Below are 27,597 nucleotides of genomic sequence, written 5' to 3' on the forward strand. Positions count from 1 at the left end.
TAAATATGAAATATAAATACTTGTATATTACAGCAAAGGTACACGTATTATACATATAAATTCATTATATTGCGGTAACTAGAAATCGACTTGGGGGTTAGTAATATCAGAGACATATTGTCTCTGGTAATATTTAGGAACTGGAGCTATGTAGAATGATGCCCTTAGGCAGCAATACCTTGTTGAGCTATTAGGTGTGTTTTCAGTTTAGACTTGAACCTACTAACAGTCATGCTCTCCCAAATAGGAGGTGGAAGGTTGTTCCAGCATTTCGTGGCAGCATAACGAAAACTGCCACGAAATGCAGCGGTATTGTGCCTTGGGCAAACCAGTCGGGGAACACGTCTAATGCGACGCTGGTAGAAGACCATCTTATCATGCAAATATGTGGGTTTCTTGCTGTTGCAAATAGTAAATAAGAGTGTGGCAAAATGTAGGGTACGTCGACCATCCATATTTAAAAACTTGTTCATATTGAGATACGGAGTAATATGGGATCGTGGGGGTATTGGAAAACAAGAACGTGTGCAGGCGTTTTGCAGCCGTTGAACGATTTTCTTAGTACGAGAGAGTAAGCAGTTACCATACACCGTATCCGCGTAGTTAAGCTTGGATAGGATGAGTGTGTCGCACAATTTCACACGCATGTCTACACTAAGATAGTTACGAACCCGGTAAAGGACTGTCAGTCTATAGAAACAGTTTCTGACAGTTTCTAAGATGTGGTTTTCAAAGTGGTGCAAAGCACTGGTCTGCAAAGCTATCCATAAGCACGCCCAGGTTGCGGGCTTCCAAAACCATCTCCACATGTTTGCCTGAGATATTGACATGAGGATTATCAATCAATCAATCAATCAATATATTTTATTTCAGACTAATGTCCATAGTGTTAGTGTACATTCCCTTAAGCCTATGTTAGTTAAACCTATACTAACTTATAATAACCTATAAACTAAGCCTCTGGATCCCATATGTACACTGTCCCAATGTTTCCAGAAGGCGCAAGCAGGCGACTCTAACACTAGGCTTAGCAGCTGTAATTCGGTTTACTTGTTTTTTTGAGCCCAAAACGAGGAACTTTGATTTCGTCAGATTAAGTACCAAACTGTTATTTTCTGACCAGCTGTCAATGCGGTGCAGGTCTTCGTTTAGTCTATCGACAGCTTGTTGCATGTCTTCTGGTTTGAATGATATGAAAAGCTGTAGGTCATCGGCGTAGATATGGAATTTGCAATGTTTTATGTTATGTACGATATCTGCACTGTAGAGACTATACAACACTGGCCCCAGAATAGAGCCCTGCGGCACCCCTCTAGATACTGGAAGTAATCCCGACGTAACGGTTGAGCCGTCTGTGCCATGCACTTGGACAAATTGCTATCGATTACTCATATAGCTTGCGAACCACTTTATCGAGCTATCACTGTGTGGTTATTGTTGTTGGTATCTAGTTCCAAAGAAAACAACCGACTCACTTTTACAGCTGTATTGAAACTAGATATGAGCGCCGATAGACATTTAGGCGGCGGCGGCGCGCCGGTCAAAATCGGTCGGCGGCGGCGGTGTATCGGAGGCGTGGCCTTGAAAATCGGTTTTTCAAGAGAACAAAAATCAAACCCAAAATTTGGCGAAAAAACGTGTTTTTTGCTTCAAACTCTTAAGGAATTAGACGATTTTTCTTATATCAAGTAAAATACTAGAGTGCGTGACCGCTGAAGCCCTCCCCCCGCCGACGGGAAGCCACCCCTCATGTCGACATTGTGGATGTAGGATCCTACATCCATAAATAGGTCAGGCTGCGAGCCCTAGCTGAAAAGCTTAAATGTCGCGCCTTCCAGAAGGCCCGAAGCATTCCAGCATTTCCAGCAAGTCGCGCCTTCGCTTTTAAGCGAACGCCAAAGATCGAGTAGCAGGAGAACCGAAATCACATTGGTTCCAAGCTCCAAGCCAATTCCAAGCTCTCCCCTCCTCCAGCTCGGTCTTCGGCCTTGCATGGAAGTGCTGTATGCGGAGCTCGGCCTCTGGTGTCACTTTAACTTGGTCATTGTTCCAATCCTAAACATAGATTTTTCCCACCTCGACCTTTGGCTTTGCACGGAAGAGCGCCGCAATTGGACGATCCGGGACTTATGCAGAGCTCGTCTTAGGCACAGGTTTTTGTCTCAGATCAGGCCCACTGAAGCTCGGCCTTTAAGTCCCTTGGGCCCGCAGAAAACTTTAATCATATTCGTAACCTTCAGCCTCGCTTAGACATGACCAGTGCTTTTAGCTCTGCAATTCGGCCTTCAGGCTCACAGCAGTGGCGGACTAGCCACGTGGCAAAAGTAGCAAATGCCACGGGCCCCGCGCGTTTAGAGGCCCCGCACATCTATGCATTGTCGCCGTAAAAAACCCAAGTTTCACTTCGTTAACTTCGTCCGACAAAATTAAAATAATCCATGGGCCCCATGATAGAATTTGCTACAGGTCCCGCGCTGGCTTAATCCAGCACTGCCTCACAGGGCAGCATGCCGCTATTAGACGCTACGAGCCTCCGGCCTTATGCACAGCTCGGCCGTCGGCCTCGCTCACTGGCCATATTTCGCTGCCATAATAAGTGAGGACCGGCATTATGATGGTCTTGTACACGAGGCCTTTCATTTTTATCGGCATTTTACTGTCGGAGGTCACACCAGTTACCTCTCTCCACTTTAACCAGGCGGCCGCAATCCTGTCCCTTGAATGTTGGTCTCCAGTGAACCGGAATCGTGCACAATGCACCCGAGATATTTGTATTGGTTGCATTTCTGTACTTCCTGCATGTCCGTCAACCAATATTGATTCGGAGTCTGAATCGGGGACATTGCACTCCATGAATTGCGTTTCTTGAACACACAACACAAGACCGACCCTCTGCAGCTGATGCTTCCACGAGAGTAATAAACTTTGTAGGTCTTCTCGGCTCTCGGTACATACTGCCACGTCATCCGCATGTATAAATGTCCACCGTGCGTTCTGAGCACCCTCCGTAAGAGTATCTAGTACCAAGCTAAACAGGTACGGGCTTAACACCGACCCCTGATGAACTCCTTCGGTGACTGGTATTGAGCTGGTTACTCCCGCGGTGGTCCTGATCACTGACCTGGCTTCCCGGTACATGTCGGCTATTACACTGACGTATGCCACAGGAATGTTCTTAGTCCGAAGACACCACCATATTGTCTCACGAGGCACGCGGTGAAATGCCTTTTCCATTTCCAGAAAGGCCATACACAGCGGTGCAAGAGAGTAAACAAACAAGAGAGGAGAGCAAACATTGAGTCAATGGTCGACATGCCTGGCACAAAGCCGTACTGGTTGAAAGAGCTCGCTCGTACAACTTCATGGTATAACTTTATGCCTCTGTAGTTGTTGCATTCATAACGATTGCCTTTGCCTGTATAAAGAAGTACAATGGTGCTAAGCCTCCGCGTATCCGGCATGTGTAGGGACTCCAGCATGATAAAGTTGAACAGATTTGTCAGTAATACGACATACGACGCCTTTATCTCCTTAGCACTTCCACGCCTCAATTGGAATGCCATCTGGTACTAGAGCTTTTTTGTTGGCCATCTTGTTAAAAGATTTATTGACTTCCGATGGTGATATAGGTGCTATCATTCCTTTATTCGGTTGCGGTGTCGAAAGACTTAAGGTAGGACTTTTAGTGTTCAGAAGTGCGTCGGAGTACTTGTACCAGCGCTGTATAATATCCCGATCGCTATACAGTATCTGTCCACTCGAAGAACTTTAGCAGTTTCGTTTTTGTGATGTCTTTAGATGCCTGTCATAAATACCTTTCAGGGCTTCAGACCTTTCTTGAGCGACTACTTTCCCGGCTGCTTTCTTGAGATTTTTATATCTTCCCTATCTTCATCCGTTTTAGTGACTTGCCATTTCTTTAAAGCTATTTTCTTCTCTTTTAGAGCAGTTTGCACTGGCCGAGTCCACCACCACGTTTCTTTAGGTATTTTCTTTCCCCTGATGTTCTTCCCAGTATCCCAGACATCCCAGTACTTTGTTAGCCGCTCTGAGAATATTACTATGTAGGGGCTCCCATATCATTGGCTACACCACGTTGCCCTAATGCTTGAAGCAGAGGGAACGCAGTGCCTAACAAACTGTTTACTTAACTGTTAACTGTTTTTTGTTGACGTGATCAGGTCCTGGCAGAAAATCAGTGCTTTTCCTAATGGGTGAAGCGTAATACTGAGCCAGAACCTTTTTGTTTTGCTGCGACGCACACAGGATTTTTATTTGTATAAAACAGTATTTTTATGTATTTTTTCCTCTTCCTCTACATATTATGTAAAAATCGGTGTGACTTATTTGTTGTTGTAATTTTTATTTATTATCTGGATTGTTCTGTGTACCTATGTCATTTCTGTATTTGAATATTTTGTGTGTATTGTGGCAAACAAATAAACAGTTTATCTATCTATCTAACAATAATTATCTTAAAACATTACTTTTCATTTAACATTGATATTTTTAAATTATACGGACGTAAAACACTTTTAATTTCCATAAGTTAATTGGAGTGGCGCTGTTAACGTCCTCGACTCCACAAAATATATAATTTGCGATTCTGAAAGTAGTAGTATCTAATAACAAGGTCACGCCGATGCCACGCCGATGGCGCCGCATCGGCGGCGGCGGCGCGGAAATTTCGTCGGCGTCGGCGGCGGCGGCGCGCCGGCGCGGCCCTCATATCTAATTGAAACAAAGCGGTACATAGGTTGAGGCACAAGCGAAGAGAAGATAATGTAAACAAAGCACAGATCGAAGCGATAGACAAGCGTGGGCGCGAGCGCGGAGCAACGTGCATTCGCCGTAAGGTTGGGTGTCTCACTGAGGCGTGGCTGGCCGGCGCAGCCGTGCGGGCGCGCAGCTCGTCGATCCGGTTTTCTGGTGTGACGTCACGGCAGCCTGTCCACCGCGCCCGGCGTTTCGACACAGTACCTAGCTAGGGATATTAAATATGTAGAAATATTTTGTTTGTATCTATGTTGATTTTAATGCGTTATTTGTATGTATTGCATGTGCGTTACTATAGTAAAAGTGAATGTTTTTATATATTTATTTATGTATTTATACTTATATGTATTGTATTTATTTATTTATATTTACTGTATGGGTAACTATTATTTATGTTTAGTGTTATTATATTTATATATGTAAGTGTATTTGTATGATGTATATATTTAGTTATGTTTACTATATAAGTATATACTTCTATACTTGGTATGTATGTAATATTTATGTATATAGGTAAATAATATGTATTGGTTTCTAGAGGGAAACTACTAACTCTTGGAGCAGTTGGAGCTTCATGAAATCATTTCATAATTAATACAGATAATAAACTCAGTACCTAAATAAGTTAATTATCACAGACTGAGTTGGCTACGGATTGTTTTGTTAGGCATTACCCGATGATGTAGTCCACTATCCATATCACGAACATTTTAGGAACGGTTTTGACGATTATAAAAACAAGGGGATTAAGTATAAGCACTTAGACTTTACGGAAAAAGGGGGAAAGGAAAAGGGATTCAGGTATCAGACTTACAGGAGATATCGACAATACAGTAGAGAAATTGAAGATGGATTTATGACTGAGACTACTATATTTGAAATGTTTATTGTATTGTTCCTTTATTTTAATTGTAATTAATTCCTAGCTTTTAAATGTAATTAATTCCTAGCTTTTACTTGAATGAAATTTTATGTTTAACTATTTATTTATCTTAGTACCTAATTAGTTTTTAGAATTGTGTTGCTATGCCCTAACAGGGTAACCATGCATGCACTTAATACATGTTAACACCTTAATGTAACCATGGTTCTGCAATAAATGAAATGAAATGAAAAGATTACAAAAGTCCCAAGTGGGGTAAGTCATAGATCTCGGAGTCTTGGAGATGTCCACCCAAGGCAATGGTACCAGCGCATTCATAGAACGTTGGGTATGTAATTATGTATTGTTATGATTAACTTAGTTCTCGAAAAATAAACAAAGAAGGGATGTAGTGTATTGACGCTTCGAGCGCTTACGTCATGGTGACATCACTGACAGTTAGGGTCAGTCGATATTATGCCGTGAGCAGAGCCGGACGTACCGCGTGATGTTTGTGTTGGCGAATCGTTGGAAATACATTACATCGTATGATATACTGAGGTAAATACAGTACATTACATGTATGTTCAAATAAATAAAATTAATAGCTTACTTGTGCTCATTGTAGTAGTTATTAATCCTATCCAGATAAATCTGGTGCAGTGTGAAGGTGTCTTCCAGAGGTCTATCCAGATAATTGTGCCGCGCAAAATCTCGCTGCAAGCTCGAGTACATGATCTTGTCCCACATGAGCTCGATCTTCGTGCGCATGTTCGCTACCAACACCTGGGTAACAAAACAGTTGTACGAACGTTAGAACGCCAATAGGTTTTTGAAGGTATAATAAACTAATTGATTGGCACCGACGTAGTCCTTGTAATTGCGAGAGGCCTGATAAGCAATGACTGGATATCTTACGGCTGATATGATGATGATTCAACTACCTGACTCTTCTGCCTCTTGATCTTATCACACCGCTTGATCTCCTCTTTAATAGCGGCTTCAGTGGCCGGATGGCACCCAGGGTGCTCCTGGAGGAAATTGTCTCTGTATGTCTGGTCTTCGTCCAAGCACTCCCACAGTTTGGACAGACGCTCGCGCAGTTCTAATACCTAAGGGACAGTAAGAATAGAAACTGTAAATTCCCCTTTAAACTTATATAAACTTCAATAGAGGGACGGTTTTTTGTCTAGAAGTCTTCTAGAAATCGATTATTTAAGTTAGCTAAAGAAGTCTTAAGTAATACTAGAGACCCGTTGCAGCGTCAACACGCCGCTAGAGTATGGTTCTAAAAGTTAGGTTGCCTGTCCACTGGAGCGGAGCGGTAAGCGGGAAAAAAATCCAGAAATAGAATTTCATTAAAATTTCAGAGCGGAGATTTTTCCTCGCTCATCGCTCCGCCACCTCGCTCCGCTCCTGTGGACAGGCACCCTAAGACTGAACGCTTAATGAAATCAGGAAATGTGACGTCTTCAGATGAATCACTGGCTGTCACTATCTATTTGATGCCGACTATACCCACAGAATATGAAATCTTATACATAATTATCCATACTAATATTATAAATGCGAAAGTCTGTCTGTCTGTCTGTCTGTCTGTGTGTTACCTCTTCACGCTTAAACCGCTAAATCGATTTAGTTGAAATTTGGTATACAGATAGTTTGAGTCCCGGGGAAGGACATAGGATACATTTTATCCCAGAAGTCACCCCTCAAGGGGGTAAAAAGGGGGGTGGAAATTTGTATGGGGAATCAATAATCGCTCAACCGATTTAGATGAAACTTGGTATGGGGATGGTTTGAGCTGTGGGAAATGATATAAAATAACTTTTATCCCCGAAATCATCCCTTAAGGGTGTAAAAAATAGGGTGGAAATGTATAGTGTGGACCAATTTGGGGGTGAAAAAAGGATGGATTAAAAAGCAGATTTGTTTAAGAATTAAGATACCCAAATTACTAATTCCACGCAGACGAAGTCGCGGGCAAAAGCTAGTTTCTTATAAAATGGCGACACGTTTGTATAATTTTAGCGTATTATATTTCGGTCGCGTAGCACCTCAGCATGTTTTGTGATCGTTAGTTTTGATGCAAAAAAGACATAATTATTGTCTATCTTTTCGCATCTTTCTAAACTAAAAATCATGATACGCGATCGCGATATGATACGGTAAATCAAGATTTCGTGGATAGGATGCCTTCTTGTCATTTGGCTCTCATGCCTAAAATTTCATAGGGCTAGAGTATCATTTATATTTAATTCTCTTTTTCCTATTATTCATGAGACTGAAGTTTACAAACATTCCGTGACATTCCGTTTCTGGGCTATACCGCGAAAATCGAAGTTCAAATTGCGGGCATCTTTCTCTGTCACTCTAATTACGCCTTCATTGGAGTAAAAGAGAAAGATCCCCGCAATTTGCGAATTTCGGTTTTTGCGGTAGACCCTCTGACCTAATAATAGACTTAGTATATACACGTAGTTATAGACATGAAACCGAGCGACCAGAGGTAAAAGAAAGACATATTCATGTATTGACAGTTTCATGTATGGCAGCATAATCCTTTTTAGGGTTCCGTACCCAAAGGGTAATAACGGGACCCTATTACTAAGACTCCGCTGTCCGTCTGTCTGTCACCAGGCTGTATCTCACGAACCGTGATAGCTAGACAGTTGAATTTTCACAGATGATGTATTTATGTTGCCGCTATAACAACAAATACTAAAAAGTACGGAACCCTCGGTGGGCGAGTCCGACTCGCACTTGGCCGGTATATCCAGATAATTGTGCCGCGCAAAATCTCGCTGCGGGCTCGAGTACATGATCTTCCAACACCTGGGTAACAAAACAGTTGTACGAACGTTAGAACGCCAATAGGTTTTTGAAGGTATAATAAACTAACTGATTGGCACCGACGTAGTCCTTGTAATTGCGAGAGGCCTGATAAGCAATGACTGGATATCTTACGGCTGATATGATGATGATTTAACTACCTGACTCTTCTGCCTCTTGATCTGATCACACCGCTTGATCTCCTCTTTAATAGCGGCTTCAGTGGCCGGATGGCACCCAGGGTGCTCCTGGAGGAAATTGTCTCTGTATATCTGGTCTTCGTCCAAGCACTCCCACAGTTTGGACAGACGCTCGCGCAGTTCTAATACCTAAGGGACAGTAAGAATAGAAACTGTAAATTCCCCTTTAAACTTATATAAACTTCAATAGAGGGTCGGTTTTTTGTCTAGAAGTCTTCTAGAAATCGATTATTTAAGTTAGCTAAAGAAGTCTTAAGTAATACTAGAGACCCGTTGCGGCGTCAACACGCCGCTAGAGTATGGTTCTAAAAGTTAGGTTGCCTGTCCACTGGAGCGGAGCGGTAAGCGGGAAAAAAACCCAGAAATAGAATTTCATTAAAATTTCAGAGCGGAGATTTTTCCTCGCTCATCGCTCCGCCACCTCGCTCCGCTCCTGTGGACAGGCACCCTAAGACTGAACGCTTAATGAAATCAGGAAATGTGACGTCTTCAGATGAATCACTGGCTGTCACTATCTATTTGATGCCGACTATACCCACAGAATATGAAATCTTATACATAATTATCCATACTAATATTATAAATGCGAAAGTGATCGTTAGTTTTGATGCAAAAAAGACATAATTATTGTCTATCTTTTCGCATCTTTCTAAACTAAAAATCATGATACGCGATCGCGATATGATACGGTAAATCAAGATTTCGTGGATAGGATGCCTTCTTGTCATTTGGCTCTCATGCCTAAAATTTCATAGGGCTAGAGTATAATTTATATTTAATTCTCTTTTTCCTATTATTCATGAGACTGAAGTTTACAAACATTCCGTGACATTCCGTTTCTGGGCTATACCGCGAAAATCGAAGTTCAAATTGCGGGCATCTTTCTCTGTCACTCTAATTACGCCTTCATTGGAGTAAAAGAGAAAGATCCCCGCAATTTGCGAATTTCGGTTTTTGCGGTAGACCCTCTGACCTAATAATAGACTTAGTATATACACGTAGTTATAGACATGAAACCGAGCGACCAGAGGTAAAAGAAAGACATATTCATGTATTGACAGTTTCATGTATGGCAGCATAATCCTTTTTAGGGTTACTCCGCTGTCCGTCTGTCTGTCACCAGGCTGTATCTCACGAACCGTGATAGCTAGACAGTTGAAATTTTCACAGATGATGTATTTATGTTGCCGCTATAACAACAAATACTAAAAAGTACGGAACCCTCGGTGGGCGAGTCCGACTCGCACTTGGCCGGTTTTTTATCTTTCACTCTTATAAATTTCGGTATTTCGCCATCGCCTCCATTTGATTATGCCATCATAGCAAACCCGACCATGAAAAATGGTGATAAAGATAAAGCATGGCACTATTTTCTCTTTCCTCTTATAGGAATCGCAATAAGACTATCTTTCTCTATCAAAAAGTGTCAGGCCCTTGAACCTAATTTAGTTTTTTTTTTTTAATTTACTTTTTTGAAAGTATGTACAACGACTGGACCGCGACCTTGGTACCGTCAAAATATCTCTTTCTCGCTCTCGGCGTACGGCAGCCCACCTTAAGTAAGAGCGAGAAAGAGATATTGCTTTCTCGCTCTTACTTATGGGTGCGTCACACAATGACCTTGGTGCGGTGCGGTGTTAGCCGCTTTATAGCCGTATTTAACAGACTATCTTAAAAGCCGTTAGAGACTACCACACCTCGCCGCGACCTTGGTGCGATGCGGCGCACGTATCGATAGTGCGCAAGGTGGTCAACGTACGTACGTTAAGGACGCAGCTATAAGTTAGAGCGAGAAAGAAATATTAGAGCCGTATTTAACCAATTTCTTTAGCAACGATTATTGCAAAAGTGTTTGATTGTATGCTTAATACACAGTTAGAGAAATATTTGAAACTGCACGATAATCAGTTTGGTTTTCGTCCTCGACTGTCCACAGATAGTGCAATACTGTGTCTTAAGCATACAGTCAGATACTATACCGATCGTCTGACCCCGGTGTATGCCTGCTTTCTGGACCTCTCCAAAGCCTTTGACCTCGTGTCCTACAAAGTACTATGGGAAAAAATGGAGAACATAAACATGCCCAGGGAATTAATTAATATATTTAAATATTGGTACGGACACCAGGTCAATAGGGTCAGGTGGGCAGGAGCAACATCGGAGGAGTATGGGTTGGGGTGCGGGGTGAGGCAGGGGGGGTTGACTTCTCCCGCACTGTTCAATCTATACATGGACGCGCTGATCGGCGAGCTCAGCAGTCAGCATGTCGGTTGTCATGTGGATGGCGTGTGTGTGAATAACCTTAGCTACGCGGACGACATGGTGCTGCTGAGCGCGTCGGTTTGTGGTCTCAGAAGGTTGTTGAGAATTTGTGAGGAGTACGCTGTGAGCCATGGCTTGAAATATAATGTGGCTAAAAGCCAATATATGGTCTTTGAGGCCGGCAGTAATCGACCATTGCATGTACCTGATGTAATTCTGTATGGAACACCACTAGAAAGAGTAAAGAGTTTTAAATATTTAGGGCATATCGTTACTGCTGACCTGAAAGATAACGTTGACATTGAACGGGAGCGAAGGGCATTGTGTGTAAGGGCTAACATGTTGGCGCGCAGGTTTGCTCGGTGTTCCAGCGACGTGAAGTTGACGCTGTTCAAAGCCTACTGCACGTCGCTGTACACGTGCAGCCTGTGGGCTAACTACACACAGAAAGCATACAATGCACTTCGCGTCCAATACAACAACGCGTTCCGGGCAGTGATGGGGCTGCCTCGCTACTGCAGCGCCTCGGGAATGTTCGCGGCAGCGCACACGGCGTGTTTTCATACCACTATGCGACTGCGCGCCGCGTCCTTGGTCCAGCGGGTGCGAGCCAGCCCCAACACAGTCCTAGCGATGATCGCGGACAGAGTGGACTGTCCTTACATCATGCACTGCTGTCACAGGCATGTAATTAAGACTGGCATAGGATAGGGACTTAGTGTATGCTTTAAATTTATTTTATTGTTTTATTAATAGGTACCAATTTTTCGATTTCAATTTTAATTTTATATTTGTTTTTATTATTTTTATGACGTGCAAAAACTGATTATGAGCCTTGCAGCTTGAAATAAATGAATTTTTTTTTTTTTTTTTTAACAGACTATCGTAAAAGCCGTTAGAGACTACCACACCTCACCGCAGCCTTGGTGCGGTGCGGCGCACGTATCGATAAAGTGCAAGGTTGTCACTGTACATACGTTAAGGACGCAGCTATAAGTTAGAGCGAGAAAGAGATATTTTGACCGCACCAATACGGCTTTTCGAGATATTCTCTTTCTCGCTCTCACTTATGGGTGTGGCGCACCAAGATCGCTGTGCGGTGCGGTAGTCTGTTACGGCTTTTACACACGATCGCACATACGCCGCACTGCATCAAGGGCGCGGACCGATGCGGAAAATGGGGTTGGCCGGTCGAAATAATTAACAGAGGGCGCCAGCATAGCTTGCCCTGTCAATCTAAGGATGGTATAGAAAGGATGCCAATCTCTTATGGCTGAATTGTTGCAAAAGTGACCGCTTTTAGCTTTAAATAATAGTTCCCAATCTCTCCGGTGGCGCTAGTTAGGCTCTGGGACATGAGTATAACATGAACCATAATATAAGGCAACAAATAATCCGACCAAATTACGTAAGTTGTTTTTGGTAGTATTTCGGTGTATGGTGGCGCCGCCTAATTAATGTTTTTTGATGGACACTTTTCATACATAGGGCTCCTTTATATAGTCTCCATGTGTCAATCCCTAGAATTGTGTCAAATTTTTGTTTCTTTAATGCCCTGGATGCCAGTCCTTTAAGCCAAATCTTATAGAAAAAGAGGCAAGCTATGATGGCGCCATCTCTGCAAACCTTTGACAGTTGCCAACCCCATTGGCTGACCGTTTACCTTAAAGATCCGACATCATTTAACATCCTCATAAGAACAAACCTCGCCGTACGTGCTTTTTGAAGTAAATATAGATGCTTTTCCCCACCGATTTGTATGGTTTATGGTGGCCTGGTGGGCTACAAATTCTGTCCCTCACGGGCGCACGCGGTACGCTACTTCTATAGGATCCTACCTTCTATATATGTGCCAAAGCAACAATAAAATAAACGTGTGTCATTTTGATGAGTACGATGTGGATTAGAACGTAGTGATTATATGCTCTTTGATGTGGATGACACATGTCTGACATGTTGTCAAACACAATAATAAAATTTGATGGTGTTTTAATATAATTTTTAGTGTGGTGTATGCATGTTACAGTCTCAAAACAAATATTTGAATGGATTGGATATCTTACATACATTGGATATAGGTTTGAGTTCAATTCAATCTCAAGTCAGAACAAAGGTCACGTGGTACATTTTTTCAAATTAACTGTTTAGTACTTTTTCGGAAAAAAATCAAAAAATTAAGAGCTTATTGCAAATCTGTAGCATGAGACGAATCTAATGATATATAATTTATTAAAATCGAACCATAACTGTAGATCTGATGGGATGAACAAAAATTGGCCTCGCGTAATATATATATAGATGAGGACTTCTTAAAAAAATTTAATTATTCAACCAGCTATCTTAAAAAGAAATACTTCTGTTTAAGTGCCGAACAATGTTCCTTATGGTCCAATAGTACTCAACTAGTAAAGGCAATCCTGCATTAGGAATTCAACCCGGTATTTAGCTGGATTGACAGTCCCCAGTGCCAGTGCCGGATTAAGCCAGCGCGGGGCCTGTAGCAAATTCTATCATGGGGCCCATGGATCGTTTTAATTTTGTCAGACGAAGTGAACCTTAGTTTTGTTACGGCCACAACGCGTAGGTGCGCGGGGCCCGTGACATTTGCTACTTTTGCCACGTGGCTAATTCGCCACTGCCCAGTCAGTACTTGCTGGACCCTGATATCCCGGTATTGCAATTAAATTGTGGTTGAGTATAGGGATAATCTATAATGTAGATAGTGAAGTTGATCATTTTCTGGATTTTGCAGTATGACTAATGTAATCATTTACTCTATCATTGTGAAAATATCGCAACCACGCAACTTACCCGGTTGTTGGTCCGGTCATACTTTTCCTGCAAGTCCTGGCGGAACTTGGCCAGACGGTCCATGTTCAGATCCGTCACCTTGAAGTCCACATATAGAGAGATGACCACATCATGCTCAAACTTGCCCTGTGGTCTGATATGGAGTTTTCCTGGAAATGGAAAACATTTTGATATTTCAAAGGGTATGAAAAAAAGTAAAAGCCTGGCTTAATCATGACAATAAGTAATAAGTATATGAAATATTCATATCGATCATATTCATATCGATCCTCTGTTCTTGTGCTGTATGAACTTGTACATGTGTAATTAAGTTGGGCAATAAGCTTGTTATATTTTATTCCGTTTCTATAAGTGAAAACCTATAATTGGCTCTCTAATTCTATTATAGTTTGTTGATATGTTTAGCGCTGTTGGTTTTCCATGTACCAAAATAAAATAAAAAATAAAATAAAATAAGAAATGAAATTTTCTTCTTTGGCTTTTGTTTTGTTAATAAATTTTGGAGCCTGAGCCAGATTATTGTCAAAAGTTGGAGAGATTGTTTATCCAGTTCCAAAAAATCTATACCAGAATTATATCTGTTAAAATACGTCATATAGCCTTGTAAGTTCTGGCATACCTACTTGTACAAGTACAAATTAAATTCAGGTTTTGAACTAAAATAAAAGACAGCCCCTAATGCAAAAGCACAAAAATTCGCCTAGGTCTAACTTGAGTAGCTTAACTTCAAACTCAGATAAATCCAACTGTCAGATTTTGCGATTTTGGTATTAAGAAAACGTAATAGGGTAGATATTTCCTAAGAGGGTCGAATGGATTTACCCGAGTATTGTATTCTAACAAATGTTGTCTAAGAAAAAAGTAAAACCTAACTATCAACAAACATTATACTCAGTGATCGGCACGGACGGTGCCACCCGCGGGATTCCTACTAGAAATCTTACTGTGGACAGGAATGGACATCACTCAAATGCCGCAAACTGTAATTCTATTGAGTGTTATTTTAAATAAGATTTATTTAAGAGTTTTTGAAGATTTTTACTCGGAATCCCACAGGGCACGATATGTATCAAAACAAAAAGTTAGACATATTTTAAACAAAACTTTAATCAGGGCTAGATAGCTTATCTGCGACCATGGGGGGAAGAGCGTCCTCAAAGTAGACCCCAGATGCGTTGGGACGACGACATTAAGAAGACTGTGGGGAAACAGTGGCTCCAAGTCGCACAGAACTGCGACGAATGGCGCAAAATGAAGGAGGCCTACACCCAAAGGGTAGAAAAAGGCTAAAGAGAGAGATAGCTTATCACAAAAATCGGACAAGTGCGAGTCAGACTCGCGCACGAAGGGTTCCGTACCATTATCTGAAAAAAACACATTTGTTGTATGGGAGCCCCACTAAAATATTTATTTTATTCTGTTTTTAGTATTTGTTGTTATAGCAGCAACAGAAATACATTATCTGTGAAAATTTCAACTGTCTAGCTATCACGGTTCATGACATACAGTCTGGTGACAGACGGGCAGACAGGCAGACAGACAGACAGACAATGAAGTCTTAGTAATAAGATCGCGTTTTTATCGCGTTATCATACCCATAATATCCTTAATTTCAATCTGTGTGTGCAGGAATATTTCAGATCGCTTGTCCCTCTCTGACTGCAGCATTTCAAGATGCTCCCTCAACTTGTCCAACTCCTCTTGGGGCGGGAGCGGGATGTCCTGCATCTCGGGGAAGGTGACTCCGAGTTTATCTGTCAGATCATGCTGCCATTCCAGCAGGCGGTTGATTTCAGTGCGCCGCTGCTCCAGTTGTTCTCTATATCTGTGACATTATTTTTGGTCAGTTGGGTGACCCAAAAATATTTTGTTTTTTCTCTGCCTTTGTGAGTATAGGATTAGTATGGATCAATTTTCTCTTGTCACCCGCTGGTTATGGGTTAGTCACTTGTAAAACCCGGGTTTTATGGTATTGAAATTACCAAAACAAGGTTCTGTTGAAATTACATACCCTTTCCATAATAGACCATCTACTTAGCGTGCTAGTAGTTCTAACAAAGCATGTTAATATTGTCCCCTGGCTGACAGGACATAGTAACAAGAAATAGTTGACCAACCCTACTATAATAAGCTTGGCAAAGATCCATTAAACAAACTTTGAAAAGAGGCGCTACAAAATATATCCCGTTAAACAAATATTTCTACTTGACAAACTTTCATGTTTACTTACTCCATAATCTGGTCTTCCAGCACTTTTTTATACTCGAACAGCATCATCTCATCGTTGTACTCTGTAATACTCATGTCAACAGACAGGTACTGGCTCAATTTCTTGGTCTCGTCTTTTAATTCTAGAACCATAAATAATTATGCGATATTTTATTATTTTTCTTCTTCTTCAGTCGGTCCCTCAATACTGAGGATTGTGACATCATGGCCTTCTGCTGAAGACCAGGTTCCTCCATAGGGTTCTGTTCCTCGCCAAGCGCATGGCCTCATGCAGTTTTAGTTGCATAGGTAGGTATTTTATTATACCAAAAGCATTAACAATAAGATAAAAAAAATTGTCATCCTGATCAAACTTGAAACATATGAAGAAAGCGTCATAAAAACTTATAACTTGTAGTACAATCCAAAATACAATGACTCATGAGTTTACAGATAATTCTGCTTATAACTTACAAGCTTTCAAATACTAGACTCACCCAAGGTTAAAATAAGAATTATTTACCTTCAACTTGCTGTTCCATGGTCTTAAGTTTCTGTTTAGTTTCATACAACACATCCCTGTGGAGATCCTTCTCAATCTGCACCAGCTTGTATATGTTGCTGACCTTCACGTCGTATTCTACACCGACGTGGGACCAGATCAGCCATAGCTGCTCCATTAGCTGACGGACATTTCGGCATACTTTCTCTGTGATGCTGTCACTGGATACATGAGTTAATAATTAATGACAAACTGTTTGGGCGCGGTTTAGCAAAAGCTAATACAAAGTAACTTCTACGGGCACTGTGACAAATTATACCAAGAAGCCATGGTATTTTTTTAACGTACGTGTTATTTATGTATTTTCCGGTAATATACTTACAATAATTTGTATACGTCGTCAGTTAATGCAATCATCGTGAAGATTCAATAAATTATCATCCGTCTTCACGTAACTAGAGATGGGTAGCTCAGGGGATATAGATATAAAGGATATATATCTTTCTCTTTTCATGAATCACTCTTCTTGTCTTTACGAATCCGAATATATCAGTATATCCCAATATATCCGTACACTCGCACCGTCGCACCCCCGGCAAGGATTTACTAAAGCGAATAGATAGACAAGATAAGCGATGTCTATTGTCTCTTTGTCTCGGCCGCGCGTCGACGCCGTCGGTCAACCGAAGTACAATGCAATGATGTGATGAGTCAAATTGAGTTCTATTGCTTAAAGTTTTTTGGACCTAGCATGATTATTTTCGTTGTTATTATACAAAAATTACATCCAATTATTACATCCAATATACAAAATGAAAGAAACAATCTCGCCACGGTATAATAACTACTCTAGTGTCCTCTCTCTCACTCATAACATGACGTAAAGTGAGCAACTGCCGATAGTATCGATAGTAACTGTATCGGCCCGATACAGTTGCGAGCGGGAGCAGTGACGCATACGGATATAAAGATATAAAAGAGTGATATATATCCCAGTGAGAGAAAGATATATATCACTCTTTTCTTTTTACTGACACATTTCGCCCATCTCTACACGTAACACCACAAATTTTATAGATTACAACAAAGAACAATGTATATAGATTTATTTCACCACAATTATATTCTATTAAATTACACGCACAAAACATTGAAACACAAGACACGACGACCAAAGCACGATTGAAATTGAAATGACGAACCAGACGAACGTTGAACGTTGCTTGTGGTTATTTGAAATACAAACGTTACAAAATGAAACCGTTTGATCGGTGCTGGACTAGCGTTCGCGGCTTCGCGCCGTGATTCGCGCATGAGTGTGGAGGGCCCTTAACAGCCAATTACAGTCTGGCAAAAAAGAGAAGAATTAAAAAGTGGAAACTATCTCCATGGTTTGATGTTTTTGCACTTGAACCAAAGAGTAGTATAATATTTTTCACATTTGAAATATTGTTAAGGTGTGTTGATATTTCATGAAACGAAAAATAGGCTAGTCAAATTAAGCCGCTACAGACTACGCGGCGCGAAGCCGCGAACGCGAGTGTGGAGTCGATTTCGCTGATTAGCGAATGCGACTCCACACTCACGTTCGCGGCTTCACGCAGCGCTTTAGATAGAAAAAAAAAGCGTTTTGAGGAATTAATTCCCAGCAAGCTGGAAATCATTTTAATACCTTAATTTGGTTCTAAATGCGTATAGTTCGAGTTTGCTCCATCCCAGGAGGCCTACCGCCAAAATCGATCGATAGAGCGCCATCCGCAGTTAGGCCCCATACGCACCAGAGCTTTTAAAAAAGAGCTTGAATCTGAATTCCATTTAAAGACCAACGCTTTAATTTGAAAATCCAACAAGTCCAACAACGCTTGATAAAAAGCGCTACCGCCATCGTGTGAATAAATACACACGTTTCCATTTGTGTCATGCAAACGCTTTTTTAACGCGCGTTGAAAAAGCTCTCATGCGAATGGGGCCTTAACATAACCCGAAAGAAACAACTCGTTCTTACCGCGAAACCATGGAGACTATATAAAGGAGCCAAATCTCTATGTATGAAAAGTGTCCATCAAAAAACAGTAATTAGGCGGCGCCACCATACACCGAAATACTACCAAAAACAACCTACGTAATTTGGTCGGGTTATTTGTTGCCTTATATGGCTCATGTTACACTCATGTCCCAGAGCCTAACTAGCGCCACCGGAGAGATTAGGAACTATTATTTAAAGCTGAAAGCGGTCACTTTTGCAACAATTCTGCCATAAGAGATTTTTTTTTTTTTTTTTAACATTTATGGCCTGGATGCGAGTCCTTTAAGCCAAGTCTTTATTTTGCTATTTTTAAAACACTTCATTTAAAGGGTTAAATGGCAGAGAATGCACTAGTAATTTTGTTAATACACTTCACTTTAAATCTTCAATGCTGTATTTTTGATGTACTCGTATAACGGAACGTAACTGTCAACGTTTTTAAGAATATCGGTGAGGCGGCGGGGGACATTATTATCAAACACTTCACTTAATTCACTTGCAAGGATGAGTCTTTGAAACGCAAACACTTGGCATTTAAATATAAGGTGTTCAACATCTGCAACGCTACCATTCTGGCAGTGAGGACATGTACCATCGGCTATAATCGAAAATCTAGCTAAGTGCGCTGGTGCACAGTTGTGACCAAACCTCAATCTATTGATGGTGGTAATAAAACTACGACTTCCCATCTTTATCTTCTCATACCAAGGCTTTCCAGGTAAGTCGGTTTGAATACTAGCGTACCATCTTCCTTTTATCTCTCTATCTTTGGTCCATAAATCTATCCACATCTTCACAACATCAGTCTTAACAGAAGCTTGACAATCAGTTAGTGGAATTCTAGTACTACATCTTACATCTAATTCATTAATACCTAAATAAGCAGCTTTGTCTGCAACTTCATTCCCTGTTATACCAGTATGGGATGGAATCCACATAAAATTTATATTTACATTATTATTTTTCAATTGTAATAACATCTTTTTAATTTTGTACAAAATAAAATTATCTTTATAATGCAATTGATTATTCTGTAATCCATAAATTAAGCTAAGTGAATCAGTGAAAATAAAGAAATGTTTATATTCTGACACTCTTATTATAACTTTCAGGGCTTCAAATACAGCATATGCTTCAGCCGTAAATATGGAACATAAATCATGCAATCTAAAGCTCTGTACAAATTTAGTCTGAGGATCATACACTGCACTTCGGACGTGAGACTCTGCTTTACTACCATCTGTATATAATTTGTAATAATTGGGAATTTGTGACAAGAAATGTAGAAAATCAGTATTATTATTGATAGATTTTGTGCATACTGTAATGTTTAAAAGTTTACTATTAAAGCTATCTTCATAACATGGCCAAATTTCATTTTTATATATATTACAAAACTTAGCTTCCACCTGTAAGAGTAATGCTGTTAACTTAGAAATTCTGGGATGACCCTTTATTCTTCTTATTACACTTTGATTATTTTTAGCATATATCTTAATTAAATATCTATAAGCTAACAACACCCATCTGACAGGTAAAGGCATTGTTTTAGTCTCTACTTCCATTGCTCTTATTGGGGTTGAACACATTGCCCCTGATATTATTCGCATTGCCTTATTTTGAATTATTTGTAGTTTATGTGTGTGATCAGTATTCATATGTACAAGAAAACTATAGTCAAAGTGACTTCTGACAAGGGTTTTATACAGTAAAGACAGTACTTGAGGGTCTGCGCCCCAAGATATACCGCCAAGACATCTCATAACATTTAAACCTTTAATAGAATTAGAAATTATGTGCTTAGCATGTAGGTCAAAATTTAAATGATTATCTATGACTACGCCTAGAAACTTATGAGAAGGGACTTCTCTGATAATCTCATTATTATATACAATATTTACATTTGTTGTGTCCTTGCTCAATATTAATAACTTGCTTTTGTCTGGATTGATCTTTAAGTATAAGTAATTATTGTAATAAACATGAAGTTCATTTAGCGCATTATTAATGTGAGCTTTAGCTACATCTAAATTAGAATTAATAGAATATATTACAAGATCATCTGCAAATTGCAGTATATTAACATTAGAAGTATTTACAAACGAGTTTATCTCACTAGTATACAAATTATACAGTAGAGGAGACAGCGTTGCTCCTTGCATTGTGCCTTTGAAAACTTGTCGTGGTCCATGTAATATATTATTAAATTTAACATATAGCTCTCTATTGTCTAAAAAATTAAATATCCATTTGCATAATTTCCCGGGGATATTAATATTAGACAGAACTTTTACTAGTATTGTAGGATCAACATTGTCAAATGCTCCTTGTACATCCAAAAATATACAAACAGCATGTGACTTGTTATAGTTAGCCAATTTTAAATCCGATATAAGAGATATAAAGCTGTCAGAACAGCTTCTACCTCGCCGAAAGCCATTTTGAAATGAAGGCAATATATTGTTTGCCTCAACATACCAATCAAGTCTAGTCTTTATCATATTCTCAAAAACTTTACCAACGCATGAAGATAGAGAAATTGGTCTATAAGAGTTTGCCTCACTAGGAGGCTTGTCTGGTTTTAAAATAGGTATTACACATTGTGTTTTCCAAGATTGAGGTATTTTTCCTAGTAACCAAAGTAAATTCATAATTCTTAATAAAACTTTTTGACCATTAACATGCAGTTTCTTTAAAAGCAAATATGGTATGTCATCCAAGCCTGGGGTAGTATATTTCCTAGATTGCAGACTTACAATGAATTCCTCCCAAGTAAAAGGTTCAATAAGGTACTTAGACTCATTAATATCATTGTTACTTTCAAATAAACTTTCTATAGAGGTAGGATCGTTACTACAACGTTGGGTTAGTTTAGTTATGAATGGTTCTATAAATTCATCATTTTTGATTATCTGCTTAGATTTTAACCCCTTAAAACGTTTAATATTATTCCATATTAACCCAATAGGTGTACATCGATTTAAAGAAGCACAAAAACTACGCCAGCTACTAGTTCTTTCCTCTGCTATTGTACGTTTTTTAAGAGCAACAAGTTTCTTGTACGCAATATAATTTTCTAAAGATGGATTGGCCCTGTAATATTTTAACGCCTCATAGGCTTAAATGACACTATCCTTACATTTTTTATTCCACCAAGGAACCGGCGGTCTGCTAATAAAGTTTGTATTTTTAGTAAGTTTTGGGATACATTGTATTTTTAATAGATCGAGTTCAGAACTAAATTTGTCATAAGATTGTATAGGATCATTCTCATTTAAAGTAAAATTCGAGAATACCTCTTCTGAAAGCTCTTTATATTTATTCCAGTCAGCTTTAGTATATATAAATTTATCTATTGGATCATTTATTTGGTATTTTTCAAGAGAGGTCAATATACTGATTATAGTAGGGTAGTGATAGCTGCCCATAGGGTCATCATGGACTTGCCACTCGCACAGAGGTGCTATACTTGCACTGCAGAAGCTGACATCGATCGCTGAGGGATTTCGATTTGGGTAAGTAACAGTAGTTGGATTTCCGTCATTTAAGATACATAGGTCTAAGTCACTTATAATATCAAACAGGGTGTTACCCCGAGATTGGTTAGTAGCGCAACCAAACGCTGTATGATGTGCATTGAAATCTCCTGATATTATTATAGGTGTTGGTAATTTCTCAATTATATTTTTAAGTCTATTTAGTCTTATGTGTGGACGGTTTGGAGGACAGTACACACATAAAACTGATAAAGGCCCTCGGTCAGTCACAATTGAGATTGCTACATTTTGAATATTTTCATAAAAGTCAGTGTGTATAAAAGTATGTTTATATATATTTTTAACAAGTATAGCAACTCCGCCATGTCCATTTTTAGCATATTTGCAGTAAATATTATAACCAGGTATCCTAAAAGCAGTATTAGTTGATTTTAACCAGGTTTCATTAAGAAGACAAACATCAATATTATAAACTTTTAAAAAATTAATTAGCAACGGTTTTTTATTTGTGGCTGATTGTATATTAAATTGAGCAATTCGAATATGTGTATAATCCATTATTTAATATTTTTAATAAGCATATCTTTAATAGAACTGTTAGTGATTGGACTAGAATCGGTCTTATTTGCTAATTCTATGAGAGTGCTAACCAAAGCGTTCAACAAGTCTACATTCTGTAGTAATTCTTTTTTAAGGTCAAGTTTCGGTGTTTCTGCTGGTGTAGCTGTAGGAGAAACATTTTTTTTCTGCGATTGTGGTTTATTTGCTTTTTCTGGAAGTTTTACAGTTTTGTCAAGGAGTATCGGAAACTCAACTTTTCGAGTTTCGGCTTTAGAGGCGTATGTGATATTAGTTTTTTTTTCTGTTATTTTTTGGAGTTTTATTGGACAAGTTTTCGATATTGCTAAATGAGGTCCGCTGCAGTTTGCACAACATAACTGATCCGGTTTGTCACAGTCCTTGTAGAAGTGGTCGCCCGAGCAAATGGAGCAACGCTGTCTTCCGTTACATACTTTAGCTGCATGGTTAAATTTAAAGCATTTAAAACACTGCAGTAGTGGAGGCACATATTCGAAGACTCTGTACGAGAATAAATCGTACTGTACATTGTCCGGTAGTACATGCGACAAGAACGTAATGCTCACTGTCTGTAAAGCAACACGTTCCTGTCCGACTTTTTTCCGTGAAGCGGCGGACCGCTATTATCTCATAGATAGAGCTCAACTTTGTGTATAAATCCTTGTTAGAGATATTGGCTGGCACAAATCTGATTATTCCTGTTTTTTCGATTTGGGTCGCCGGTATGTATGCCTTCATGTTATATTTGGTCAAAAATGTAGCGTTGTTTAGAAAGTTGTTCGCTGTATTATACTGCTTGAAAACGACCGCAATTTTGTTAGCATTTACGCGCTGTATAGCCGTTACACCTTTTATGCCACTTGTGAATATGTGGTTGAGAAATATTGGACTTTTATTTCCCAATCTGTCCTTTGGGTCCACATGCTCTACAAAAACTTTAAACTCCAATTTTCCCGAGTTCTCAGGGTATAGTCTTTTGTAGTCCGGTTTAAAGTACGGTAAATATGCACTATTAGTACTATTAGATTGCTCACCCCCGCCGCCATCGTCCGTGCCGCCTAGGCCGTCGGTTTTGGAGCGCTTAAGGGTGGGCGGGTTTTCCCCGCCCCCCTCGTTTCCTCCCATTGTTTAGCCAGTAACTATAATTATTTACAAAATTTTACATCAAATATATACAAATTAAGTTAGTTTAAACTAATAAACCACAATTTTAAAAGTTTGGAGCGAAAATTTTCCGACTACTTTTTTCAAGTTCCCGCCAAAGAATCCCCATAAGAGATTGGCATCGTTTCTATACATGAATCTAGTATTAACTGGATCGGTCATGAGGGGTGGGGGAAAATGACCGAACGGGATAGTCTTATGTATCTTTCAGTAGGAGTAGCAGAGAAAGCGCTGTTATTGTTTGTCCTTGTCATAGTTTCACTTTTCCACCGCTGCCACAACCGAGGTTGTGGCAAACAAATAAGTACGTGACATGTCATGTTTGTTCGTTGCTTGTTTAATTATCTTTGTTTTGTATGAAATTGTGCTTTCTCTTATGAAATATAGTGATGGTTAGCGTTTTGAATGCTTGAACTTTGATAAAATACTGGTGAATTGTTCTGTAATCGGCTGTAATAGCCGCTCTGAGCCAAAATATGAGATCATAACCTTTCACACGTAAGTACGGTATTTTACACCTTCCTCTTAACGCAATATGTGAGAATAACATCGTAATTAATTACGTTACACTCAAAGCAATGTAGAATCAAACGATTTCAATAAAAATATCACAATTATTTACGCAAATTAACAAAACATTATTTGTAAAATTATCCGCCCAAATTACGTAGGTAGGTAGGAGTCTGAGGTCAGCCATTTTTAAACTTCTTCTTAATTTAGCTGCATAACAATCATTTTAGGGATACCAGATGAAAATATCATAATTTTATGGGTAATTTTGACCTAGAAGTTTTTTCGTACTTCTAATTCCAAAAAATAAATAAACAAATGTTGTGAAGATTAAATGTGGTGTACATTAATTGGTGTGATTGCGATTTGTGATTTCTTTAAATTAAAACCCATAATACATTTTATTTTACGATTTATTTACTAAACATGTTTAGTTTTGTACCACCTGCGCGAATTATAGGAGGTATTTCATTGTTTATACGCCTAAAAAGAACGGCCCATTGACATTTTATTTAACAATTTTTTAATTCCGTCAAACAAGCTAACTTTGCCTTCAGGGTAATCGCCCCAACGTGATATCAAATATTGGGGTAATTTTTACCAATATGGTATCCCCACGTTTATGACGTCATCTATGTCTATCCCTTACGGGCGCACGCATATAGCTGGTCTATGTAATGCTAGGTCTATGTTTCTATACCATACATACGCGAAACTCTTTCGTTTCGGCAAGGACAAGAGAAAGTTCTCTTCTATTGTCCTTAGTTTCGGCTAACGTTTTTCGAATCCATAGGGCCCTCCACACTCGTGCGCGAATCGCGGCGTGAAGCCGCGAACGCGAATGTGGAGTCCAAGTGGAGTCTAGTTCGCTAATCAACGAAATAGACTCCACACTCGCGTTCGCGGCTTCGCGCCGCGTAGTCTGGAGCGGCTTAGGATTGACCGACATCAATGGAACGACCAAAGAACGGACGAACTTAACGTAGTGTGCATCACACACACACACACAATGAAGCAAACTCGGGTTACACTATTTTAGAACCAAATGAAGGTATTAAGACAATTTCCAGCTTACTGGGAATTAATTCCTGGAAATAATCTAATTTGACTGGCCTGGGCTATAACCGCGAAAATCTAAGTTCGTATAAAGTTCGTCGATTGCGGGCATTTTTCTCTGTTACTCTAATTACGTCTTAATGAGAGTAAAAGAGAAAGAAGCCCCCTGAAAAGCCTTGTTAGTTTTTTTGACAAAATTGTTTGACGGAGGTTTGACGGTTGGAGAATAGTTATCTCGTGAACAGCAATCATTAAGGATCGGTCAGATTTAACCCCAAGTGTACTGATTTTCACTAGACAGCTAACATTTGGTTAACATAATCCCTCGATATCAAACTGAACGTTAAATGAATATTGCAATGATCTTTTTATTGTTAAATAATTATTTGATATACTTTTGGTTTGATCATGAATGAATTTTATCTTATATGTTGTCAAAATATGTTTCACAGTTGCTAATATTTAATGGTATCCGAACGGTCTCTCATTAGTCACGTGACCAACAGACAATCGACAATCTGTCTTTTTTACTCCACGCCCCTGGCGGCAGTCCATGCCTCCAGTTGAGAAATATTATATTTGGGAAGTAATATAGTTAAAATCGCAAAATGGATACAAGAAAGCTGATCGACATTTTGCGCGCCACCATTGACCCTAACCAGAGGGCGCAGGCAGAGGAGCAGCTATCCCAGGTACAGATTTTTTGCATCCATCATATCATCCATGTGGTTGAGAAATTTGCAAACCGACCAAATATCAAAGCCCCCCGTATTGGAACAAATCCCATTGTGCTGGGGGCTCTTCGACTTGAGATGTTTCTAGACATGCCGCGCTGGGTCGCTTTACGGAAGCATGTTTAACGGGAAATAATTGTTTTTATTTAGAAACCGGGGTTGGTTTTCGCGTATTCTTGGATGATGTTGCGAAGTTTTTTGTTTATTCTTGTATATTTAGGTATATCGTTGTTCACAACCTGAAAGTGTCAGGATTAGTTTTTTTATTGCTTTTATTGCATTCGAGTTGGGCTAAAAATAGATAAATATTCAATGTGCAGTTTGCAATTGGTTAACAACACGCCGTAGCTCTGTGGAATGAGGGTAGAGACCGGCTATACCGAGGGATACATTGTGAAACGAAATGTTTAGTATCTACATGTTGCTAGTTATGCTTTGGTTATCTTTGGAGTAACTGAACTTAATTTAGTTCTAACTACATTCCTTAACTATTTATAAGAAATTTACGACAAGCCTGTGTAATCACATGCTCATATAATTGTTTAGCAATGTACTTACATGTATATGGCTATGACCTCAAGGATTTTCAAGAGATGTTCAAGTGCAACAACAGCGACCGTCTGAGAGGTCATCACTTAAAGCTAGAAAGGCATAGGTCTCACAGTAACCCTTACAAACACTTTCTAAGCAACTGAGTAGTAAGGGCTTGGAACAAACTCCCAGAAGACGTAGTTTCAGCACAAAATGTAAACCAGTTTAAAAATAAATTGGACAAGCATAACACTACATCTAATACTCGTTCATGATAACTATATATCTTTATGATTACTGTATACAGGCCATATCAGTTGCCATAACTGCCTGCCTGCTTATTAAATAATAAATAATAATAATAATAAATATTGTGTATTCCTAAGGTGTATACTACTTTTAATACAACCTACATTTAAAACAGTTATTTACTTAGTTGCAGGTTATGATATAAATAACAGAATTTCAAAACTATTAGGCTCTGTGATTAAGTTTAAATAGTTATATAAATGCATAATGTTGTTACATATGTATCAGGGATGTTACTCTCCAGTTCCAAGTCGGAACTTCCGATTGATATTACACATCCCCTTCGGTTCCGGTTCCATTATTTTTTAATCCGAAGTTATATTGGATATTTATCAGTACGGTTTTTACTCACTATTATTTTTAGTCGCTTTTGGCGACATGTTTCGGATTCTTTGGGAATCCATCCTCAAAAGCGACTAAAAATAATAGTGAGTAAAAACCGTACTGATAAATATTTTGAAATATGTCTCACGATAGTTTAAGTGCGATTATATTGGATGTCAAAGATTACTGCGGTGGCGGGACATGAGCGGCGTACATCAAAAATAAACAGGTTTAAAGCTATCATTCGGTCATCTCATCATCATTCCTCAACCCCCCAACTGAGCGGCAGCTGACGTTCACGAGGGTTCATCATACATAGCCATTAACCACTTACAAGTTTTCGCCGGGGAGGCTCATGGAAATCTGTTCCAGGTCCGCGGTCTATATACAGGGCTGGCTAAAAAATAAGTGCAT

The 27,597-nt window shown here is 39.5% G+C and overlaps 2 protein-coding genes and 1 long non-coding RNA gene across 5 annotated transcripts in view; 2 read left to right on the plus strand and 1 right to left on the minus strand.

Moving 5' to 3' along the window:
• LOC134754546 (protein regulator of cytokinesis 1-like) overlaps window positions 1-17,675 on the minus strand; it is a 35,757-nt gene extending 18,082 nt beyond the window's left edge. Inside the window, exons 1-9 of the mRNA XM_063690849.1 lie at window positions 17,507-17,675; window positions 16,836-16,901; window positions 16,475-16,674; window positions 15,974-16,094; window positions 15,339-15,568; window positions 13,744-13,892; window positions 8,632-8,799; window positions 6,583-6,750; window positions 6,252-6,424 (exon numbers count right to left, since the gene is read on the minus strand). Of these exons, the coding sequence (XP_063546919.1) occupies window positions 6,252-6,424; window positions 6,583-6,750; window positions 8,632-8,799; window positions 13,744-13,892; window positions 15,339-15,568; window positions 15,974-16,094; window positions 16,475-16,674; window positions 16,836-16,870 (1,244 nt within the window). The 5' untranslated portion in view covers window positions 16,871-16,901; window positions 17,507-17,675. The remainder of the gene's footprint in view (window positions 1-6,251; window positions 6,425-6,582; window positions 6,751-8,631; window positions 8,800-13,743; window positions 13,893-15,338; window positions 15,569-15,973; window positions 16,095-16,474; window positions 16,675-16,835; window positions 16,902-17,506) is intronic.
• A 1,052-nt stretch (window positions 17,676-18,727) lies between these two features.
• On the plus strand, window positions 18,728-19,851 carry LOC134753997 (uncharacterized). The gene is made up of 2 exons (XR_010128860.1): window positions 18,728-19,197; window positions 19,592-19,851. It is a non-coding gene; the product is annotated as an uncharacterized LOC134753997 (long non-coding RNA).
• A 5,934-nt stretch (window positions 19,852-25,785) lies between these two features.
• The window catches only part of LOC134754542 (importin-7), a 63,679-nt gene continuing 61,867 nt past the window's right edge, over window positions 25,786-27,597 (plus strand). For 2 of the 3 annotated variants that reach the window (XM_063690843.1, XM_063690844.1), the window contains exon 1: window positions 25,786-25,977. In XM_063690843.1, the coding sequence (XP_063546913.1) occupies window positions 25,894-25,977 (84 nt within the window). In that variant the 5' untranslated portion in view covers window positions 25,786-25,893. The remainder of the gene's footprint in view (window positions 25,978-27,597) is intronic. The other variant, XM_063690845.1, reaches the window with a different exon arrangement.

The sequence above is a fragment of the Cydia strobilella genome, chromosome Z (genome assembly GCF_947568885.1).
Source record: "Cydia strobilella chromosome Z, ilCydStro3.1, whole genome shotgun sequence".
Lineage (NCBI taxonomy): Eukaryota > Metazoa > Arthropoda > Insecta > Lepidoptera > Tortricidae > Cydia > Cydia strobilella.